The 23513-nt window shown below is 36.7% G+C and overlaps 4 protein-coding genes and 2 pseudogenes across 4 annotated transcripts; 3 read left to right on the plus strand and 3 right to left on the minus strand.

Moving 5' to 3' along the window:
• Positions 1 to 720: 720 nt before the first annotated feature.
• LOC112082792 lies at positions 721 to 4210 on the minus strand (annotated as a pseudogene).
• Positions 4211 to 11777: 7567 nt separating this feature from the next.
• Positions 11778 to 12869, plus strand: LOC112082793. Its single transcript, XM_024150307.1, has one exon. The coding sequence runs from the start codon at positions 11778 to 11780 to the stop codon at positions 12867 to 12869; it is 1092 nt and encodes a 363-aa protein (XP_024006075.1).
• Positions 12870 to 13393: 524 nt separating this feature from the next.
• On the minus strand, positions 13394 to 14769 carry LOC18011329 (annotated as a pseudogene).
• A 3742-nt stretch (positions 14770 to 18511) lies between these two features.
• On the plus strand, positions 18512 to 19319 carry LOC18011330 (dirigent protein 20). Its single transcript, XM_006392609.2, has one exon. It carries the CDS (start codon positions 18601 to 18603, stop codon positions 19165 to 19167), a length of 567 nt encoding a protein of 188 aa, XP_006392671.1. The 5' UTR covers positions 18512 to 18600; the 3' UTR covers positions 19168 to 19319.
• A 1753-nt stretch (positions 19320 to 21072) lies between these two features.
• On the plus strand, positions 21073 to 21346 carry LOC112082871. The gene is given in 2 exon segments (XM_024150511.1): positions 21073 to 21127; positions 21129 to 21346. Coding segments are annotated over 2 exon segments (243 nt in total). The 5' UTR covers positions 21073 to 21088; the 3' UTR covers positions 21333 to 21346.
• A 6-nt stretch (positions 21347 to 21352) lies between these two features.
• On the minus strand, positions 21353 to 23023 carry LOC18011338. Its single transcript, XM_006392610.2, has 3 exons — positions 22805 to 23023; positions 22388 to 22506; positions 21353 to 21727 (listed from the first exon to the last, which is right to left on the minus strand). Exons 1-3 carry the CDS (start codon positions 22954 to 22956, stop codon positions 21708 to 21710), a joined length of 291 nt encoding a protein of 96 aa, XP_006392672.1. The 5' UTR covers positions 22957 to 23023; the 3' UTR covers positions 21353 to 21707.
• Between the last annotated feature and the right edge of the window lie 490 nt (positions 23024 to 23513).

A 23513-nucleotide genomic window follows, 5' to 3' on the forward strand; every position in this document is an offset into this window, starting at 1 on the left:
TTTCATCACTTATCACGTGTAATCTTGTTTAATCTGAGCGTAATTCATTACGTCTGATGAGAAAGACAGGACATGCACGCATCATGGAATACATTTTATGCAAAAAAAAAATCATATTGATTTTAGCATGTATTTAAACCCTATTAAAATGTTAGCATGTAAGTATTATATATTAGAGCATTCAGACAAACCACGACTAAAAATTTAAAATAAAGAAAGATTTAAATATGGGATCTATAAACATCAAATTTATCTTTAACCAAAATCTTGTACAAATCCTATAAAGTTTAAGATAATCTTGTTTTTATATCTCAGCCTAGCAAAAAAAATTAAAAGATAAAAATAAAACAAAAACAGAAGAAAAAATCTCAGCTTAGCTAGAGAATATACGAGCCAAATAACGACTTGGATAAAAAAAACAAAGTTATACCTTTTTTTTTTTTTTTTTTAAACTGAAATTCTCATTTAAATACGAAATTATTACAACCTGTGGCAAACAAAAAATAACCCACACACAGGGAGCCCCCACAACAAGCTGCTATACAAAAAAGGAGCCAGCTTGAGCCAAAAAAAAACTAATGGGGCTGGAAAACAGTAAACCAAGAAGTTAGAAGAGAGACTACCGAAAAGTGATTTCGCTGAGCCCGAGATAGCGGGTCTAGGCGGCAGCGAAGAGTAAGTTGTATATCAGCTATTAGAGCGCTGTACGGTCTAGAGGTGTTAGTGTGGAGGCGAGAATTCCGTTCTTTCCAGATGGTATAAAAGCTTGGTGATGAGAGAAAGATTACCATCGCGAACAGGGTCCTTAATCCATCTTAGTCCCTCCTCGAAAGGAGATGGGGGAGAAAGATGGGCTTTGTTCATAAAGAAGGACCAGATCTGTGAAGAATAAGTGCAGTCAAAATATAGGTGTTGGCGAGATTCATTGCCAGAGCTGCATAGAAGACATGTCGTCGGAATTTGGAGACCCCATCCTTGAAGTCTATCTCTGGTGTGGAGGCGGTTCCTAGCTGCCAACCAAGTTATAAAGGCGTGCTTAGGAACAGAGCCTTTGAACCATACCGAAGAAAACCAAGAGACTTGAGGACCACTCGGGAAAAGAAAATCCCAAGTATCCGCTGCTGAGAAATGATTGGAGGGAGGCTTGTCACCAATCTGCCACAAGAAAATGTCATCTGCTTCCGATGACAGAATGGGAGCAGGAGGAGGAAGGCAGTCTTGTAGGAGCTTGATGATAGGGTTGCGGCTCCTGAAAGAAGAAACCCACCAGTTGCCATCACGAAGAGCATCAGCAACAGAAGCGTCAACAGGCAACCCCACAATCCGTGGACCGGAAAAACCTGCAATGTTGATAAGAGGACCAAGTCCAGTCCAGTTGTCGTTCCAAAAACTGGAAGTAATTCCCGAGCCCACTTCACAGTACACAAACGGTCTTGCTAACGGTCGGAGCTTGCAAAGTTTTTTCCAAATCCAGCTACCGGATCGCGTCGAATCCAAGTCCCAAAAATTACAATGGCCGATGAGGTTTAGTCTGATCCAAGAAACCCACAAAGAACCACTAGAGGCAAAGATTAGCCAAATCAGTTTAAGACCTAGAACAGTGTTCCAGTCCGCTAATCTCCGAAGACCAAGCCCGCCACTTGCTTTCGAAGAGCAAACCAAAGTCCAGCTAACCTTAGCGCCCCTTGCAGAGGAAGGATCACTTTTCCAAAGAAACCCGTTGCACATCCATTCAATGTCTGCAATACATTGTTTGGGGAGGATAAAGATAGAGGCCCAAAAACTTATAGTAGAGTAGATAACCGACTGGAGAAGTTGCAGCCTTCCAGCAAAAGAGATATGTCTTACAGTCCAAGAGTTAAATCTTTTAGCAAGTTTCTCTAATAAGGGCTGGTAATCAGACCTACTGAGCTTCTTCGAGGTAAGTGGAACTCCTAAATAACGGACCGGAAAAGAACCCTGAGTGATACCGGCACTAGTAGCCATTAACCGGCCTGCCTCAAAGTTCCCTCCGTCGATGAACACCGCTGTTTTTTCCTTGTTAATCCTTAGCCTAGAAATCTTTTTAAAGTCTTCGAGAATAGACAGGATACCAAGCAGAGATTGTTCATTCCCATCAAAGAATATGAGGACATCGTCTGCGAAACTTAGGTGAGTAACTAACAGAGCTACACAGAGAGGGTGGGTGGAGAATGTACCACTAAAGCATCGATGTCCAATCTCTTCGATAGAATGTCCATTGCCAGGACAAAAAGAAGAGAGGACATTGGATCACCCTGACGCAATCCCTTCTTCCCTGGGAAAAAACCGATAAGCTCACCGTTGAAGGAGATGCTATAAGAAGGGCTGTAAATGCACTCCTCTATCCATTTGATGAACATTGGGGGAAGATCAAGAGCTTTTAGAATATTCAGAAGAAAAGCCCAACTCAAGTTGTCATAAGCTTTGGTCAAATTGATCTGAAGACACCCACGCGAAGACGTTCGGGACTTGTGAAAATCAGAAACCAACTCAGAAGCCAGCAAAACATTTTCGCATAAGAGTCTGCCTTTCACAAAGCCAACTTGATTCCCTTGGACCGCCTCAGGGATAAAGAGCTTAAGGCGCTTAGTGATGATGCGAGAGATGACCTTGTATACCGTTGAACAACACGCTATAGGCCGAAAGAGATTAAGGGAATCGGCACCCGTGATCTTCGGGATAAGGGTGATTGCCGTGGTGTTCATACTTTTATGAAGAGAGCCCGAGAGGAAAAATTCCTTAACCGCCTTGATAGTATCATTTCCAACCAAACTCCAGGTTTCCATGAAGAACTCCTTGGGAAACCCATCCGGCCCTGGAGCTTTGCTCTTTGGCATGGAAAAAAGAGCCAGCCGAATTTCTTCATCAGATGGAATAGCGGTGAGAGGAGCAACCAGCGATGAGGGGCATCGGAACGGATGAATAGCTTGAATAGATGAGACCGAGAGAGGCTCAACTTCCAGATTAGGAGCACCCAATAAATTTTGAAAATAAGCAACAATCATTCCTTTGACCTGGCTCTGATTCTCAATTCGGTTATCATTGCCATCTCGAAGATAACGGATTGCATTAGAGGCTTGCCGAGCAACTACCACTTTGTGGAAGAATTTTGTGTTGGAATCTCCGTCCTTGAGCCATTTAATCCGAGACTTCTGCTTGTAAAAGTTCTTCAAGGGCTTGAGAAAAGAAGTTCCATTTTTTACGAGCCTCCCTTTCTTCCATAAACAGACTATCGGACGGAGCAGTGAGTAAGGAGGATTGAATGGATTCAAGATGATTCAGGGCATCCTTTGTTCTCTGCTGGATATTCCCAAAACCCTCCTTATTTAGCTTCCTGCAGCACTTTCGAGCAAGAAGGGTTATTTGGTGAGATCCCACAGATGGCGTATCATTCCACGCTTGAGACATGGAGTCTAAATATGTGGGATGAGTAGAGAAGAAGGAAAAATACTTGAAGCTCTTTTTGGAAAGAGCAGTGGAAGCTTCAAGATTAACCAAGCAAGGACAATGGTCAGAGTCACCTGGGGGATCGAATATAGCAACAGCATTGGGGAATTCCAAGGACCACGAGTCATTGACAACGGCTTTATCTAGCTTTCTGAGAATGGGGTTCTCAGGACGAAGGTTGGACCAGGTGTAATAAGCGCCGCGAGAGGGCATATCAGATAGCTCATTAGTATCCAAACAATCTCCCAAAGCAGTCATCCCGCGAATAGGCAGAGGAGACGGGATAATAGAGTAATGCTCGGACGAGGTGAGAATTTAGTTGAAGTCGCCTAGGAGAAGCCAAGGAGTGTGGGCAACTGGATGGTCCCTTCTTATATAGGTAATCTCTTCCCAAAGCTTACACCTCGGTGTTATAGGCGTAAATGAAGGCCACCACAAAAGAATTTTGAGAACCTGGAATATGAACACCACAGAGAATCATTTGTTCAGACTTTTTGAAGACGATGACAGAGATATGGGGAGCCCAGACGACCCATATCCGACCATTCTCCGCGAATGAGTAATTGTTATCATGCCTCCAACCCGGAAAGGTCGAGGCTAAAATAGAATCCGCACCATCCTCTTTGACGTGCGTTTCCAGAACACCACCAATAACCAGACCATTAGAAGTAATCCAATTCCTGAGAACCCGCTGACGAGAAAAATTTCCAATACCTCTGATATTCCAACAAAAAACCTTCATATTTACAACCAAAAAGGGGGAAGGCGAGCAAAACGGATCAGAGGATTGGACCCCCACTCGACGAAGGGGCTCCAGACGAGAGGTTCTGGTCGATCAGATATTTTCCTGGGGCTGTTAAGATTGCAGATTTCTGGTGGATGGGTTGTAACCTTTTCAACTTGTTACTCGCTAGAGTAGCTGCTGCCTTTGAATTCTTCATCCGCTTTTGATGCTTGGGATTAGGGTGGGGCGGATCCCGAGGTTTGGCCGCAATCATAGCAGGAGTTAGACGCTTACGTGAAGACACCACTTCAATCCAGCCTTCACTTGCATCAGGTGGATCAATGGCTGGTTTGAGATCAGACTCCGAGGAAGGGGCAGTCACCAAGGGAGGGAGATCAACCGTTTCAGCTTTCAGATTACCAATCTCCTCTGGGGCGGGTGGGTTAGACGAAGCATCTGACCTTGCTTTGGCAGGGGCTGGAGGGGAGCTACGTGCTCTGGCTCGGTCTCGAGGAACAGATAAGAGGCGCGGATTGGGCAGAGATGGTTCGCTAACGATCTCTTGAGCTTGGGAATCCTCAGGTGTTGTTGCAAGAGATATATCCGATTTTGCAACAACCACAAGGGGTTTTGTCTGAGCCGAAGACTGGCCCTTCTGAGATTTCCGCATAAGAGGAGATGGGCATCGATTAATAAGATGTCCAAATCTTCCACAATTGGAACACTTTGGAGGTAGGCTCGGGTACTCAATAGAGATACGAACAGAGTTACCCTGAATGTCTGTGACCACAACACTACAAGAATGAGGGGCTTTTCCGTCGAATTATTTACGACGATTTTTAGTCGTCGTAAATTTACGACAACATTACGTCGTATTTACGACGATCAAAAATTTCGTCGTAAATTCGACGTAAAAAATGACCCTCGTAAAATCGTCGTATCGTTACGACGATATTACGACGAATGAAGAACGAATTTTATTTCGTCGTAATGTTGTCGTAATATTTACGTCGATAATACGACTAATTGTCCTCTATCTCATAATTGACGTAAAATCAATGTAAATGTGATGTAAGTTTTATTTCGACGTAAATTTGATGTAAATATGCAATGGTAATATGTTGGTAACAAAACAAAAAATTCTATATATACCCTTTCTTCTCTTATTATTCCATCAACCCAAAAAAACATATAAAGACACAAATTTTTTGAGTCTTTGAATGTTTAAGTAAAATTTTTAGTAGTTGAAATTTATATCAAATTTCAGAAACAAATAGTCAAATATTTGTTTTTGAAATGTTTATATACGATCTACGAAAGTGGATGTATACGCCCAAAAATGGTGATGGGTCGTTGACTGAAGACTTCAAAAACGGATTGGAAATATTCATGTACCAAGCCGGCCTTATGCAAACTGTAATTGAAAGCGGCAAAATGTATTGTCCTTGTGTGAAATGCAAAAATAGGAAATATATTCCTATTTACATTGTCTGGCAGCATTTATTGAATAGAGGGTTCATGCCCCAATACTTTATTTGGTATCAGCATGAAGAGGGATATGGTCAAAGTAGTGGCGAGATGGCTGCACGGAGTAGTAGTAATCATCAAGAACATGTGGATTTTGAAGCGTCCAATGATTATCAAAGTAGTCAAGTTCAGGGTGAAGATCATGATAGGATGCATGAAATGGTTACTGATGCATTTCATGAAACACATGCTGATACTGTTGACGAGCCTAATGCAGATGCGAAACGCTTTTATGATATGTTAAACGCAGCAAAACAGCCTCTGTACGAGGGATGTAGGGAAGGTTTATCAAAATTATCATTGGCAGCTCGGATGATGACAATAAAAACTGATCACAATCTATCTGAAGTTTGCATAAACGATTGGGCAGATCTTATGAAAGAGTATTTGCCAGATGATAATTTGGCTGCTGAAACGTATTATGAAATTCAGAAGCTGGTTTTTAGTCTTGGATTGCCTTCTGAGATGATTGATGTTTGTGTTGATAATTGTATGCTTTTTTGGAGAGATGATGAGAAGCTTGAAGAGTGTCGTTTCTGCCAAAAGCCAAGATATAGACCGCAAATTGCTGGACGTAAGAAGATTCCTTACCAACGAATGTGGTATCTTCCTATCACTGATAGGTTAAAAAGACTATATCAATCTGAACGGACAGCTGCGTCGATGAGATGGCATGCGGAACATTCACAAACAGATGGCAAAATGACTCACCCGTCTGACGGGAAATCTTGGAAACATTTTAACACCGTACATCCAGACTTTGCTAGGTCTAAGCGAAATGTTTATCTTGGTCTTTGCACTAATTTCAAACAAGCAGTGATGATGATGACAATGATGATGAGGACACCGAGGAAAATGTTGATGAAGACTAATTAAATATGTTGACATTTAATTGCATGCTTTGAACGTTTCAATGTAACATTTGTCAAATTTAAATTTTTGAAAAATTAAAGCCAATTAATGAAGACTAATTAAATATTGATGAAAATTTGTTAAAGTGTTGACTTGGACATATGTTGACTTTTATGACGAATTTACGACGATTATTTGGAATTCGTCGTAAATTCGTCGAAAAATGCAAACCCTAAACCCTATAGGGTTTAGCTTTCCCAACTTACAGAATGGTTTTTGGGTTTATTTTCTTAAGTAAACTGATGTATTATATAAGGGTCTGTAGTATAAGGTTCAGGAACTTGTAGAAATGTGGTTTTTATTACGACGAATTTACGACGAATGGGAGTGATCGTCGTAACTTCGTCGTAATATACCATCGAGATTACGACGAAATGTAACCCCTAAATCTTATAATCAATCTTTTATGGGGTTCAGGGGGGATTTTGATGAAAAGAATGAAATGGCTTACCATCTCATTAGGTAAAACAACTTTCTAAACAAAAAAAAAAAAATTTCAAAATTTGACATATATGTGTTTATCAAGTAATCTTAAGGTGTTATATACATTTACACAAGATGTATGGATTTATCTTACATCTTACTAAATTTTTCATTAAGTTATGTAAACATGCTAGAAAGTTATACAGACCACATTTATCATGAATAGACATACTTGTATGTGCTTATAGATGTTTCAATTTTTGAATTTCATCAGTTTTGGTATAATTCGTCGTAAATTCGTCGTAATATTACGACGAATTTACGACGATTTGTGGATACACAGCCGTCTTAATTTTTATGATTTATACGATTCGTCGTAAAATCGTCGTAACATTACGACGGTTTTACGACGAATAACACGGATCATCGTAAAATCGTCGCAAAGCCCAGATACAGCCACGTGTGTTTGTCTTATTCGCTTTGTTATACGGTGGGACCTTTGCGACGAATTTACGACGGATTCGTCGTAAATTCGTCGTAATCGTTACGTCGAATTTACGACGAATATAAATTCTATATATAGGACCTCACCCATTCCTCATTTCGTCGCTTATCTCTCCTTCCTCTCTCTCTGCTTCCTCCTCTCTTGCATTCCTCCTCTTTTTGACGCAAAAAAAGGTAATTTTTTTGTTAATTACTTTAAATTATTTTATTATTAAATAGTTTAGAAATTCAAACGATTTAGGTCGGGAATTAGTTTAGACTCGGAATTTGTTAGATTTAGGATCGGAATTTCTTAGATTTAGGATCGTAATTAAAAATTAATTGTAATTAACTTGAAAAATAAAATTTAATTTATCGGTTTTGCAGACGATGACTCGACGGAGGACGCATTACAGCAGATGCAGGGCGGTCAGTCTTCGGCTCCGGTAGTGCAGACGGGAAACGACGGCCCAGCAGCAACGGGCGGCCAAGACGGAGAGCGTCCTCGTGACGTCGATCTGAACCTCGACGATTACGAAATCACATTGTAGATTAGGTTTTTTTGTAAAAAAACAATTTGTATTAAATTTTTTTTATTTATAAATTATTTTTGAATTTAAATTTCAATTTAAATTGTTTTTTTTCTATTTTTAATTTTTTATTATTTTCAAAATTCATTAATTAAATTAAAATCATATTAAATAATTAATTTATAAATCGACGTAAATTCGTCGTAAATTTATGTCGGATTTACGTCGAAAATTTACGACGATTTAACATCGACAATTAAAAAATTAGTTTCCCTTAATTGAAATTGTTCGTCTCCTAATCGTTGTTAAATCGATGTAATTTTACATCGATTTTACGTCGTTCTTATGATGGAGTTCTTTCGTTGTACTTCCGTTGGAAATTTTACGTCGCATTTACGACGAATAGTTTCCGACGATTTTACGACGCTTTTCCGGAGTTGGTAATTTTACGACGATTTTACGATGATTTCGGTTTTACGACGATCGTTTTACGACGATTTTTTTTTCGTCGTTAATTCGACGTAAATGCTCTTTTACGTCGATTTTACGTCGATATATACCGACGTAAAACCCGATCTTTCTTGTAGTGCAACCACATCGGGAGGCGAGCTATCGAGAGAGATTTCAATCTTTACCTTCGTATCGCCAAACCTATATGGATCGAGTCTGGACTTCTCGGTATGCAGCGGCTCACCCACAGCACTGGAGATGAGGCTAATTCCGTCAAGAGAATAGAGCTGAGGGGGCAGGCTTTTCAGGACTGCCCAAGTCGGAGCAGTTTGGAGTTCACACAATTCCAGACTTCCATCAGCTGACCACGGGTGAACAGAGAAGGAGCAGAAACCCGCCTGCCAATATCCAACCTCAAGCACCCACTGACGAGTTTGCTCAGAAGGGATGAACATAAGACAAGATCGATCTGAGGTGGGTCGAATCGTGATGTTACCAAATTTTCCCCAAACTGGGTTGAGTTCCGCATAAATTTTCGCTGTAGGAGGAATGATACCATGAAACTGAGCGACAATATGTCCTTTCCATAGATCTGCTGTTTGGAGAAGAATCGACGGAGGAGCTTGGATTACCGGTGTGCCATCTTCCTGGAACGACGGTGAGGATATTTTGCGCATATTCCTAAGAGAGGCCTGAAATCGCATCGCGTACGAGGGAGCATTTGCTAGAGGAATGGAGGCGGGGACAAAGGAGGAATTAGTCACCGCCGAGAGAGGCTTGACTGGCAGGGTCGCATCAGGCGAAGGGGAATCATTGGAAGACTGAATCACCCGCTCCGACGATGAAGGAGAATCCACAGATGAAGCATCGAGGACAGTCAGAACAAGAGAATCGGAAGAATTTACCGAGATAAAGGGGGGATCTGGAGGAAGACTCTCGGAATCAGGAAAGTACCATATCACTCAGGGCAAGAAATGAAAGAGGGGGGAGAAAGATGAAGTTCTCAACGGCGGCGTGAGGCCGACCAAAGGCAAAACGAAACCCTATAATCGTACTTTTCACCGCTCAGGAGAGAGAAGAGAAAACTATATAATTATTTTATCTATACCTTTTTTTCGTTTTAGGACTACCAAATTTTAGTTTTATGACAATCTATATATTTGGTTAATCAAACTTATGTTTTCACTAAAAAAGATTTTGTTAAAAGGTATTTGAATACAAATTAAGATATATTGTTGAAGTAATATTATTTAAAAACTTAAATAGTAAATATAAAAAAGGCCACAATTATCTTTTTTTTTTTTGTATTCACCACTTTTATTGGACTTTGTCATGATCTCATATGCGAGTTTACGTCTTCGAGCAGCGATTAATGTCCATAAGGAAAATAAAAGAATCGTCTCTCTTTTTTTTATCGACAAAAAAAGAATCATCCCTATTCTATTCTAAACATTATCCGTGTTAAAAAGGATAATTATCCTCATCACTTTTTCACCGTCTTATACTTTTAGATATTTACTCTTACCGACTTACTTTTATTATTATAAGTTTTCTCTTGGTCTATAAATAGACCTTCATGTTATGTAAAGAAATCAACTTTCAGACGAGTGAAATAAGAAACACTCTTCATCAATCTTCTCTCTCCCACTTACCTCTCGTCCCTTTCTCACTTCCTTCTCTTTCAAATTAAATAATATATATATATACATATAAACATACATATACTCACTTATTTTATATAATACATAAAAATCCGGACATTTATTGACAATCCATATAGCATCAGTTTATTTTTACTTAGACCACCTCCATTAGCAGTATTTAAGAAGGTATCTAATTATTAAAAAAATAGAAGAAAATAAAAAAGAGATGAGAGAGAAAGAGAATCTGTTCTTTACGTTTTCATTTCAGAACCCCAACAAAAAAAGTTGCTTAAATACTCTTGTTAGGATGTGCCACTTTTTTATTGGCTGAATTTAGTTTTACCATTTAAAATTTAATTAATTAATTAAATTATATAAAAGTAATAATATTATATTTGATGAGAAACTCTTAAGAGTATCTCACTGTTGGAAATGGTCTTATCAAACTTTTATATTCCTTATGACACGTCAAAAATACATACTTCGTTGTCTCTTGATCATCCTTTTTTTTGTCTTTTTCCTGATTTATTTATATTTGTATTAATATAAAATTCGTAATGCGTTATAAAATTAAAAATTCGTACTAATTTATATTATATTCACTATTTTTACTTCTTTTGTATAGATTGATATTTAATAGTTGATTTTTGTATTTATATCTTGATAGAATAGTTGACCATTTCAAACAAACAATTATTTTATTATATTATACATCCTATTAATAAGTTTGAATATATATTGTTTGAATATTTCGTAGCAAACAAAAAAATATGTTGTTTGAATAAGTGACATAGCTAGACGCCAAGACCAAGTGTAAAGAAGGCAAACCCTGGTGCGACATTTCCCACAAGAGTTCCTTTGTGTATTGGCTTTATGTCTTTTTCTTTTTTTCTTTTCTCTTTTTTTTCTAATGTCTATATATCTTAATCTTTAGTTTCGTGTTTATAGAGAGAGCGAAAGAGGGAATTAAGGCTGAGTAGTGCTCTTAATGGGTTTAATAAGAGCGGATTTTTGAAAAGGGTCTAGAGGATTCTTTTTGGAAAAGCTTTGACCCTGATGAAGTAAGGGATGACGAATCGGATTGGGATTAAGGAGTTTGTGTTTGGCTCTAAGTCTTTTGACTAAATGATGCTTTTGTCTTTCTTTTTAATTAGATTAAAATCACACTTCTAAGCCCATAAGTTTAATGAGCCCTGAAAATCACACTTCTTAGAAATCCAAATTGTTTATTTGTTGATGGGAACAATTTGGATTTATCTAGAGAGCTTGCAGGTCGGTTTGGCATGGTACAAGGGTCTCTTCCGGTTCGCTACTTAGGCCTTCCATTGATGCCCCATAAGCTTAAAGCTCAACATTATCAGCTGCTTATTGATAGGGTTCTTTCTCGTATATCTGTTTGGACTGTGAAACGATTATCTTTCGCCGGGAGATTGCAGTTAATCCAATCAGTTTTATACAGCATTATTAACTTTTGGGCTGCGGTTTTTCCATTGCCTCAAGGATGTATTAAAACCCTTGAGAGGATCTGTAATGCGTTCCTTTGGAATGGTGCTCCAAACTCTGCAAGAGGAGCAAAAGTTGGATGGGATTCAGTTTGTACTCTGAAAAATCGGGAGGATGGGTTTGAAAAAGCTTCAAGATTCGAACCAAGTGTATGGTTTGAAACTGATTTGGCTTTTATTTTCTTCAAATGGTTCTTTTTGGGTTGCCTGGGTAAAGAAGAGAATTTTCCAGGGCCAGGCTTTTTTGGTTTTCAGATTTCCAGCACGTAGGCAGTTGGATTTGGCGGCGGGTAATGAAACTGCGAGATATGCCAGACCTTTTCTCTCTTGCCAAGTTCGGAATGGTCTTTCGGCTCTCTTTTGGCACGATGATTGGACATCGTTAGGGCCTCTAATCGATATCACCGGGGCGAATGGGCCACGTGTCACTGGGATCTCTTCCTTAGCCTCGGTCTCAAGTGCAGTCTCTAATGGTTCTTGGTCTTTATCCCAAGGAAGACATCCTATCTTGGTCCTTCTTCGTGGATGCCTCCCTTTAGTTACACCTGATCCGAATTCATCTGAACCAGATTTTTACCTTTGGAGGAACTCATTAACCGAGCCGCCTGGAAGATTCTCTACTCAAAAGACTTGGCTCTACCTCCATCCTCCGGCTCCTCCTGTGGACTGGTTTTCTGTTGTATGGTTTAAAGCAAGGATTCCCAAACATGCTTTCCTCTTATGGGTAATTCTTCGAAAGAGGCTTCCTTCTCGCGATCGTCTTCGTGGCTGGGGTTTAAATGTTCCTAGTGAGTGTCTTCTTTGCGACGCGTCTCCAGAATCATCCTCTCATATCTTCTTCGAGTGTATTTATTCAACACAGGTTTGGCAGGCTTTCTTCTCGCATCATTCTTTATCGTCTCCTTCCTCCTTAGAGGCTATTGTGAACTGGGTTAAATCTCCTTCTTCTCATGCGAACCTGAACGGCATTTGCAAGATCATCTTCCAAGCGGTTGCTTATTTCATCTGGAAGGAAAGAAATGCACGTCTCCATTCCGGGATCTTTAAACAAGCGCCAGCTTTGATTAAGGAAATCCAGCTTCAAATTCGGGCTAAGCTTGCCAGTCTGGATCGGGTTACACTGCTCAATCTTGCTCAGTCAGGCTCAGCTGTTTCTAACGGTTACGAGAGCTTCATTTCTTCATGGTATCGTTTCATCCAAATCTGATCCTCGATTCCTCCCCAAAACTTTTGGTTGCTTCACACGTGTTTTTGTCTCATTCTAGTTTTAGCCTTTTCATTTCCAAAAAAAAAAAAAAAAAAAAAAAAAAAAAAACATTCCAAGCGCAACTGAACCTTATGGCCAGATAACCTACAATTACGATACGTATTTGCTTTTCTAGCTTTGGGAATAATATCCAATTGGAATATAATTCTGAGTGAATGGGTGAATCGAAAAATAACAAATACGTATTTACGAAATTGCTTTTATTTCTTCATTACTTGATTAAGGCTATGAGCCTATGAGCGTTTGTCTTATGATTGTATGCACGTCACGCTCACGCATGTATCATACTTTTTCAAATCCAGATACTATGCAAAAATACATTTACTCACTAACAAAAATTTCCCATTTTTAAATTTCTTAACTCAATCACATGCATTAACTATAAAGTACCGTCACATACCAGTTTTTCAAAACAAAAAAAAAAAACAGGTTTAATAGGTCCGAACTCTCACATTATAACATTTTCATATTTTGTCTTGATGACTATTATTGAGTTTACCCATTTAAACAAAACATGGATTACTTATCTTCTTCAACGATTTGGATTCTTGTTCTTCGTCACCATCCTCTTCTGTTTGGTCTTTGTTGGTTAGACTCGTGTATTTGACTTTGTCACCGGCCGTAAACACCAGCAAGAATCAAATACAGTGTCATGATAAATATTGTAAATACAACAAATAACCAGCTGAATTCGATGTTGATCAGTGACTTAGCCCTATGTAAAACCTCTTGGCTAGAACACCTAACCATTTCACGATATTTTTCTACGTGGAAAAAACAACCTATAGGGATCAAACTTGGTGGGCAAAGCATGAAACCCATGACTACAAACCACACTCCTTGAAAGGCTATGCTTGATGATCTCACAAAGCTCGTGATAAAACACTTGGGCATAGCAATACTCATTAGATCTTATATAGACATTTTTTCACCTTTTTCTTAGCTATTTGGTCAATGTGGGAATATGGGAGTAAATCAGCTAATTTATCTATCACAGCCATGGGAATGATTTAAAATTTGTATTATTTTTATAAGTGATGTTAATAAAAATAAATAAATGTATCAATTATCTAATTGATGTAAATAAAATATTTACCATCAATTTTGTTGAATTGATACTAACCAATATAAATCGTATCAATTAAAATTAACTGATGTAAAATCGTATCAATAAAAAATAAGTGATGTAAAATATTTAATTATAGTATCAGTTATTATAAATGATGCCACACTATGTATATTTGTTTCATTTACAAATAAGTAATTTAAACTAATATCAGTTAGAATTGTGATACAAATTAAGTGATACAATACATGCTTTTTTTTGTAGTGAGAGTGGTGATTAGAGAAAAGAATATGACAAACTGGAAGGGAAAATGGTATAGTCTCTCGATGGCCATGTGGTCAGCCGAGTGAAGATGGAAGAGAAATATTTGCTGCGCAAATGCAGCAGCTGAAGCAAAAAACGCCAGTCCCTTAGTGGTTGTGGCTGCTCAAGGCCGTGCTCGATCAAAAACTATTGCGAAAAATGGCATAGATCGATTATGAAGGACATAGAGATGGAGACATGTTCAAAACTATGGAGATGGCTCGATGGGATGGTGCCATCAAGGTCAAAGGGATGGTGTCTCATGGGTCTAATGAAGAGTTGTCCGACTATCATGATTGATAAGGAGACCATGATTGAGTAAAGCTCTAAGTATCTGAGCTTGGAAGATGGGAACCATGGTGATGAAGAAAATGTGTTTGGATTGAGACAAAATTCTTTTATGTTGTTGAATAAGTGCCATAAACCAATTAACAAGAAACCTATACCAACATGTCCGAAAGGTGAATCCATGTTGTGGGTTTTGTGCTTTAACCTTTTTTCTAGTTTGTCTCTAGCTAGAGTCAGAGAGAGAGAGATTTAAAACTTTGATCTTAAACAAGAACTATTCACGAATCACGAATGGGTTGAAACTAATGAGTTGGGAATGAATTAAAAGTGTCCACGAGCCACGAGGGTTATTTGTTAATAATAATTTTTCTGATGAATAATTCATTTAGACAAGAGTACGCTAAGATAACAGATCGTGAGCAACATGGTTTTATTACACATCATATTAAATTTCCATGCCGAAAAGAAGAGAGCAACATGATTGATTACACATCAAATTTAAATGTCCATGTCAATAAGAACACAATAAAAATTTTAATGAATTTTTGTCTTCTTAACTAGAACTCTCATCTTCAGATGTTGAAAACGATCATGTAGACCCTTAATTCTAAGTTTACGTTAACTAGATGTTAACTATTGAAAGAGAAATAAAAGTATAACTCATCTCTTGACCCAAAAAAAAAGAAGTATAACTCATATAAGAAATATGTCATCAAAATATGTGGCTTTTTCGTGACTAATTAAAAAGAGCCACAATTTTATTTGTGATGATTGTATAGTTATGCGTATAATTTTTAGAAGAATATAAATACATGTATTTATGCGTATAATTTTTTTTTGTACTGAATAGCTAACGGAAGTTGGGTGGACGATCATGATTGTTGTCGGCGAAATTGTAACCGAAAATTGCTAGCTTATCGTGTAACACAAGGATATTTTTGAGTTCCTAAACTTCTGGCATATTGTTATTGATCCCAAAATGATTCAAGCGACTTTCATGTTGGCCTCACGCGAGTTTCATCTTCTCCATTTCACCAACTAGACAACCACATGACTCAGAAGTCAGATCCATAAACACATTGGATTTTAAATCTAATCACAACATTTTCATTTTTTTAGACGAACTTTCACAAACCCTACATGCTTAGTCGTGAATAATATAGTTTCTTCATCTCTCAACAGTGTGGTCATTTGTTTCTCGACCAACAATGCGCGCGTTTAGCTTTCGATCAAAAATATCGATATGATCAAGTAATGATTAATCTAGTTATATTTATTATAAGATACTTCAAAAAAAAATATGGCTGAACATCTACATTGACATATTAATTACCTAGCGGGGAAGTTTATTGTTTGGTTATTTGGATTGGGTTTCAAAAGACTATGTAATTTTAGATCAATTTTTCTCAAATAAATTAAAGTTCAGTTGAGATCATGTATTAGATGACTGATCTTATATATGAATATTAGAATTTGGTGTAATTCAATTGACAAAAAATATGATACAATAATGAGATATTTGCAAATCCTTGTATATGTTTTTCTTTTCTTAAAAGTTACCAGAGTATAAATTTCTAAGAGTAAAACTACAAAGTTATATTAAAAAATATGGTTTGTCTAACTGGTCCAAATTAATACATACACCTACTCAAACTGTTTATGATCTCTAATGTGAAATGTTTGTGACTTTCCGAAATAGCTTACGATATCCGACGACTCACAAGTCAATGCTTCTAGACTAACATTCCTCAAAAGTCAACATGAAAAATACAACAATTCCAGCTTGTTGAATACTTTAGGCTATTTGATTAGTCGTGTTATATTCTGATCATGAACTTACAGCTATGTCTTATACAATATATTTGCGGTTTCATCATGCATTCGTTAGTCATTAGAAATTTGATTTGTAGCTTTCATACCAAACGTAAATTTGATGTTATTAAAATTATTATCGCTAATATAAAAGTTCAGCTGATGGGAAATTAGATATTCTATATATGGAATTGGACCACAAACAGTCATTATTGTGTCCAATAAGTGTGTTTTTTCTAACGTCGATCTCACGAAAGAGACATCAAAGAGGAATTTGCATCTTGTATTTAACATATCCCATATGCTTTACTACAATTATATTTGTATTAATCAATCCACAAACGTGACAAAAAACATAGACTATCTACAGTTTTTTCCCCCAATTTTTTGTGGACTATATATAAACGTACGGAATGGAGTAAACGACGGGCCCACGCAATGGGATTTCTGATGAAGTCAGGCACGCCCCTAAAGTCAATAACATTTTTTTTTTCAAGTCAAGAACGTTATTCACAAATAAACTATATGCGAATTCATACACTGTAATTTTTCTTTTTTTTTTGCTCCTAACGTGTATTATGTGTGTGTGTGTTTCCTAATGAACGGATTAAGAAAGTAAGTCAGAAAAAAACACATAACTAAAACCAGAATCTCTTCTTTTTCTTTTTATTACACTAAATACAATTAAGAAAAAAACGCTTCTACCGACACATGAGTTGCATACTGCCATGTTGCTGATACTGCCATACTGTTAGGTTGGTAGGTGAACTACGACAAATTCATTACCTTTTTGTGTTTGTTTTAATGTTGAATTTATACCAAATAAAAGTTTTTATACTAATATACACCTAACCATTAGCTCTCCAATTAGAAGATTAGTTACCAAAACAGAAACAAAAAAGTTACAAGGGAGGCATGAAACAACTGAGATATAATTTAAAGTTTAAGGAGAAATAGAGAAGCAATCGGATCCTTCAACGAGACTAAGATAAGACGATTTTGCATTGTGTGGCGATGGTAACTTTGAAATTACTCCCATCGTATAGGAGTTATTTTGAAGAAGTAAGTTAACAATAGTTGAATGTAAAACTTTTCAACGGATTTCAAGTCCTTGAAACTAACATAGATCATAGCATTAAGTCGCTTAGAATCAAAACGTGCTTCCTGTAGACACCAGTTCCTATTTCTTACCGCTTCAAATTCATTTTAATTTTATTTTTCAATAAACACTTTATATTACTTAATTTTTTTTTTTTGGTCAAAATTACGTATTAAAGGGTTCATAATTGGACAAAAAAGGAATGCCACTAAAATTTCGCTATACTGTATATATAAAAAAGGGAATGGGATGAAAACCTTTTCGAATAAACAAAGAGAAAGCGATATAAAGCAAAAGTGAAAAGAAAATGTGTTTGATGCCATGCCACCTAAAAGAACCAAATAATATATAGTAGTAACATTTTAAATTTACTAATCCATGATACTGTAAGTCATAAATGATTCGAAATTCCGAAAATGTTATAAGATATATCATGCTTAAAGAAAAAATATTGGCATAATCTGAAAAGTATACAGATTTTTAGATTTTTGGTACGGTAAAAAACAGTGATTATAAATAATAGATCTAACCAGATCTAGCCAAGTGAAATTTGATGTTGAACATTTCAAATAACTACTCTAAACAAATTTCAAATGTATTATTTAAAGTTTAATTATCGATCAATGATAATAATCGATAATATAAACTTTCTCACGAAAAAGAGAAAAAACATGACACTACCAATTTGATTTAGAAAACTATTAAATGAATCCGAAAATGATTTAATTTATTTTTCTGTTTTTTTTTTTAAATGACAAAAGTTTTTTGAGTATGACTTCACCGTAAAACATACGACTCGATGACGCAATGATTAGGATAGCTACCACTTCACACGCCTCACAATACACATCAACTTTCCCCACTTATTTTGAATTTTAGTTTCATAAATAATTTAAAAATTTCCCCAGTCGCTAGTCAATGTGCTTTAACCAATCCACAACATCAAAGGAATCCAAAAAAATAAATAATAGTATAAAACCATTCCCTCTAGAAAGATGAGTAAAAAACTCGACATGTATAAATAACATCACACACCTTCTTGTTTTACACATTCCTTTATATAAACAAACCTATCCATAGTAACCAAAACCACAAACAAACACATGGCTAAGCTCATTTTCTTCCTCGCCGTCCAAATCCTTCTCCTCGCCGCCGTTTCCTCAACCAGAGACGACGGAGAAAACTTCGCCAGAACCATAGATCGGAAACTCCTTGGTCTACACAAGAAAGAGAAACTAACCCATTTCAAAGTCTATTGGCACGACATCTTAAGCGGTCCAAACCCAACCTCCATTATGATCCAGCCACCGGTTACAAACACTTCCTACTTCGGAGCAATCTCTATGATCGACAACGCTTTGACGGCGAAAGTTCCGATGAACTCAACTGTGTTGGGCCAGGCCCAAGGCTTTTACGCTGGAGCGGCCCAAAAGGAGTTGGGTTTTCTAATGGCTATGAATTTTGCTTTTAAGACAGGGAAATACAACGGAAGCACTATCACGATTCTTGGTCGGAATACGGCGATGTCGGAGGTCAGAGAAATGCCGATCGTCGGAGGAAGCGGTCTTTTCCGATTTGCTAGAGGCTATGTCGAGGCTCGAACAAAGTGGTTTAATCTCAAGAACGGTGATGCTACTGTTGAGTATAGTTGTTATGTTTTGCATTATTGATGTTTTTGTCGTATTTTTTTTTATATTTAGTTTACGAGGTAATAATAAAACGGTTTTTTAATATTTATTATGCCTATATGGTGTGTGCGGTGGACGTTGTGGGAGTAGTATTGTCGTTTATTTAAATTTAATAATATTGATATTTGTTTCCTCACGAAAAGATTTTGATTTTTTCTTTCTTTTTCTTTTGGGCTAACATTTGGAATTTTTTTTTGATAATAGATTTCACTTTATATGTATGTTCCTTGTGGTTTTGGACCGACATTCTGACGTGTTCGGTACAACAATTCGAAGGGCATATTATGACTTTGACAACTAAGCGAAATAAGAATTATATACTCCTATGCTATTTACTTCATTCCCATTTCTTTTTGGTATTTAATTTGTCTAAGGTAATCGCTAAACAATGATTTGTCCAGCAGTTGTAATCGGTAAATGTCTTTAATGATATCATTGCTTATAGTTTCTTTGACTTTTCAGAAGACTTTTAACTCAATGAAGTAACTTCGCCTTGCAAGAAACATGTATCTTCTCTCTTTTTCCTCCCGTATCCTCCATGTTTTTTTTAAACACAAGTCCTCGAAGTTTCAAAACAATGACATATAGCTTTTTGTTCTATCGTTATCAAGATAAAAATTCACATAGTTCATAGAGAAAACTAAATGAAGAACACTATAATAAAAATGATTGTATGATTGATATGAAAAGAGGAAATGAAAATTACACCGTCGGCAACCCTAAGTTATCTTATTGATGTTCAATACACTTACATATAATACGTAATATGTATGTGAATTTTTCTTTTTAGAAACTTAATTAAATGAACTTAGGAATACATGAGCATGTGGACTTTAATGATTTGTATTAAAACATCCACAAGAAATCTAGGTTATCATAATTCATAAGTTAGCTTATGATAACTTAAGTAAACATCCATATTAATTAATAATTGGGGTATCTACCAAGTAGAAATTCATATAAGTATTACATGACATCTTTTTCCAAATAAAGAGGATAGGGTCCAGGGTAATTTATATCTCTTTTAAAAGAGGGAATTATAAATATGTTTGTCATCACTGTCTCAATCTTTGTAATTATTCTAGCTATTCTCTTTACTATGTATACAAGAAAAGTATATACATGGAAGAAGTAAATATTCTTGCCATCATAAATTCTCATTACTCTATCATGGTATCACCGTATCAGAGCAAACAATGATCCGTTTCTGTTTTGGTTGTTTTTTTTTTTGTTAAAGTTGTTAAGTTTATTATGAACTTCTAAATCTAAGCCATCTTGCTTCTTCTTTAAGCCAAAGGCTCTGATTGGTAACCTGCGGAATGGTAGAATTGCGTTTTTAAACACAATTCCGCAAGTTTTTTGCCAATCAACAAAAATCCGCGTAATCCGCGTAATGAAAAAATACACACAAAAATGCAGACTGCGTTTTTGCTTAACAAAAATACAAAGGAAAAGTCATCTCACAGAAAAGCGACTTATAAATCGCTTAATCTATTCCACAATATTTTTTCCACAATTCCGCCATTCCGCAAAGTTACCAATCAAAGCCAAAGTGTTTCCTTAAACTATAGGGTTTCTTCTTTAAGTCATCGTGCTCCTCTCATAAACCAAGAATATATCCAAGTAAAGCTTTTATGCTTCCTCATATTTTTATAATTAGTTTTCAGCCTTGTTGTTAATTTCTTAATTAAAAAGTTGCTTCTTTTGATCTTTTTAAGCTTCAAACACGCACCACTTTTAATCTAAAACCCAGAGCACATGCTTGTTTTAAGTAATTGGAAAAACGTACGATTTATCATGAAAAAGCTTCAAATACAATACGTCTACACTATTTCATCCCTTTATATTCTTGAATTTGCTTCATTGTGTATTTGTTAAACGCGCTAAACCATTAAACAAAAAAATGTCTACGTGGACGGAAATGTTGGCGAACGCTGCAATGGTTTGTGAGAATCCAAGCTTTAGCGTTTCTGATAATCTCCACTTCCTCCGACATATTCTCATCCAAGAAGAAGACAAAGGCAACATTTAGATTCAAACTCTCTAGTTCCATCAGCATTTCCCATTTACTTGCTTTGATCTCCTCTCATAAAGGCTCAATTGATTTCTGTTTGCATGAACAATTCTTTGTATTTTCAAAACCTTGACTTGCCCCACAAAAACAAAATGGTATAAATGAAACGAAATTTCCTTATCACGATATTTTGAATCATGTCTATTTGAAGAAGGGTCTGATGATCTATGACTCATTTCGTTAAGATGAGACATTGCATGAAAACTATAATCTTCCCAGCAACAATACAATGATCTATGACTCAATTGCTGGAAGTCACAACCATGAAATGCATATTAGCCGAAAAGACAACTCAAAAACTGAGAATTCAAGCAGAGAGTTTGAGGATAAACTTATCCTAAATTCAGGACCTTACGGATTCAATAGGAGATGAAAAGAAACGATACAGCCCGAGTTTTGTTTTCATGTCTTTATCCTCCCGGAAACTCGTTGTAAGATGGAAACACTGTCATAAAGGCATCGAAATACCTGCAATTTCAGATAGAAATGTTACATCTGTAAACACATTGAGTAAAGTCCATATCAAATATAGCTTTCATGAGATAAAAAAAAAGTGATGCCTGAGTCCATAGACCAAGTACTAAAGTATAATACAGATTCAGGTTGCGATCATGAAACTAAAGCTGCTACTTACATGCATAACCATAGGCCAACAAGGACAACACGTTTCAATCAAAAGTAGACTTTTTCATGACAAGTAACAAAGAATGTAAAAGTTGGCAAGACCGCAAGAGCTAGGCTTGATAGGAGCCAAGTTCACCAGATTCACAAATCGGTTGAACATACGACAACCAAAGCCACAATAATCTATCAGGCTCTTGGTACTGCTAAATTATCAGCTGAACATATACTTTCTTATCAAGAACAGATTTATTAAACTGGAACTAAGATGACACTTATTGTCATAGAACCCCACCAAATGTATAAAACTGGCATACGAGGGAGGAAACGACATCATCTAATATAGAAGATGCAATTGCAACACCAACAAACAAACAGAATGTGAATAACTATACAAATGTAACAAGTCATCATCATTCCTCAATCCAAAACAAACAGAATGATAATCATTTATTTTCTTAAACACAGTAGGAATATTAATACAGAGGGGAAAAGAAAAAGACTGACCTTGAGGAACTAAACCCCAGCTGTTAGATTCAACAGACAAGCTTGATACCAATCTGGCAGATGCTATAGCACTGTGTAGCGGAAACAGCGATACGCAGCTACTCATCTCCACTGGTAATCTGTCAAAATCAATTCAAAATCTTAAATTCCAGTCAAAGGATAAGTTCGCAGCTGAATTTGAGATTATGATAAAACCAGAACAGTCAACAACTTCATGATCACAACTCACACCAATAGATTTCCCAAAAGGTTTGAACCCATTTGTAGTAATTTCCAGCAAAACTAAAGAAAGCTTATTGATTGCGTTAAAAACGCAACCACCGATAACGATTGGAAGAAAAAAATATAATATTTTTCAAAGGAAACAAGTGGGTTTTCTCCAATGACGGTGAAATTCCTGAAAAAACAAAAACTGACCTACAAGATCGATTGATACGGCTAGTTGCTGAGGATGGAGATGAAGATTTAATGGGAGAGGGTAAGGACGAGACGTGAACATTCGTCTTGCTAAACTTCTGGGTTAAAGAATGTATCTTAGATGATAATCTGCAGACTTTCAAGGACGACATTGGAAGGAGTCGGAGAAATCAGATTGAGATCGGACAACTTAGGGTTTAAATTGCTTCTTTCTTTCTGTTTTCTGGGGATATTTACGGGTCGGGTCAACCCAACCCCTGGACTATCCAACAAGGGGAAGGGGAGGTCGTTGAACGACGCCGTATCAATTATTAGCCACTAGCCTAAACTAAAGTTAAAAGGGTAACTTAGTAATCTACTACATATCATTGTTACCGTTTTCCTCGATGACGTGGCTTCTTCTTCTCCTTCTCTGCTTCACCCCGAGATTCAGAAAGTAGCCGTTGAAAACTTCAAACGGTAAACTTTTATAACGGTAACATGGACTTCAAAGCTAAACGGCTAGATGTCGAAACCAATTCTATAAATAATGGGTTAAGTCTTCTCAATTTCTCTGCATCGTAGAAAATAATAATATCATAGGGCTTCACCACAGAATTCTTCTTTCATCATAGAATTCTTCTTTCATCACAGAATTCTTCTCATTCTTTCAGTAGAAATAAGCAAACATTTTTACAAAACATTCTTCGAGTTGGGGAACTAATTCAAG

The sequence above is a fragment of the Eutrema salsugineum genome, unplaced genomic scaffold, assembly GCF_000478725.1.
Source record: "Eutrema salsugineum unplaced genomic scaffold, Eutsalg1_0 scaffold_7, whole genome shotgun sequence".
NCBI classification, from domain to species: Eukaryota; Viridiplantae; Streptophyta; class Magnoliopsida; order Brassicales; family Brassicaceae; genus Eutrema; species Eutrema salsugineum.

Excerpts from the sequence above, each read along its gene's own strand:
- LOC18011338 (XM_006392610.2), bottom strand. The coding sequence starts at position 22,956 with ATGTCGTCCTTGAAAGTCTGCAGATTATCATCTAAGATACATTCTTTA. Across the intron at positions 22,507-22,804 it reads CGTATCAATCGATCTTGTAG|ATTACCAGTGGAGATGAGTA; the intron begins GTCAGTTTTTGT and ends TGATTTTGACAG. Across the intron at positions 21,728-22,387 it reads CTGGGGTTTAGTTCCTCAAG|GTATTTCGATGCCTTTATGA; the intron begins GTCAGTCTTTTT and ends CTGAAATTGCAG.
- LOC18011330 (XM_006392609.2), top strand. The coding sequence starts at position 18,601 with ATGGCTAAGCTCATTTTCTTCCTCGCCGTCCAAATCCTTCTCCTCGCC.
- LOC112082793 (XM_024150307.1), top strand. The coding sequence starts at position 11,778 with ATGGGTTTGAAAAAGCTTCAAGATTCGAACCAAGTGTATGGTTTGAAA.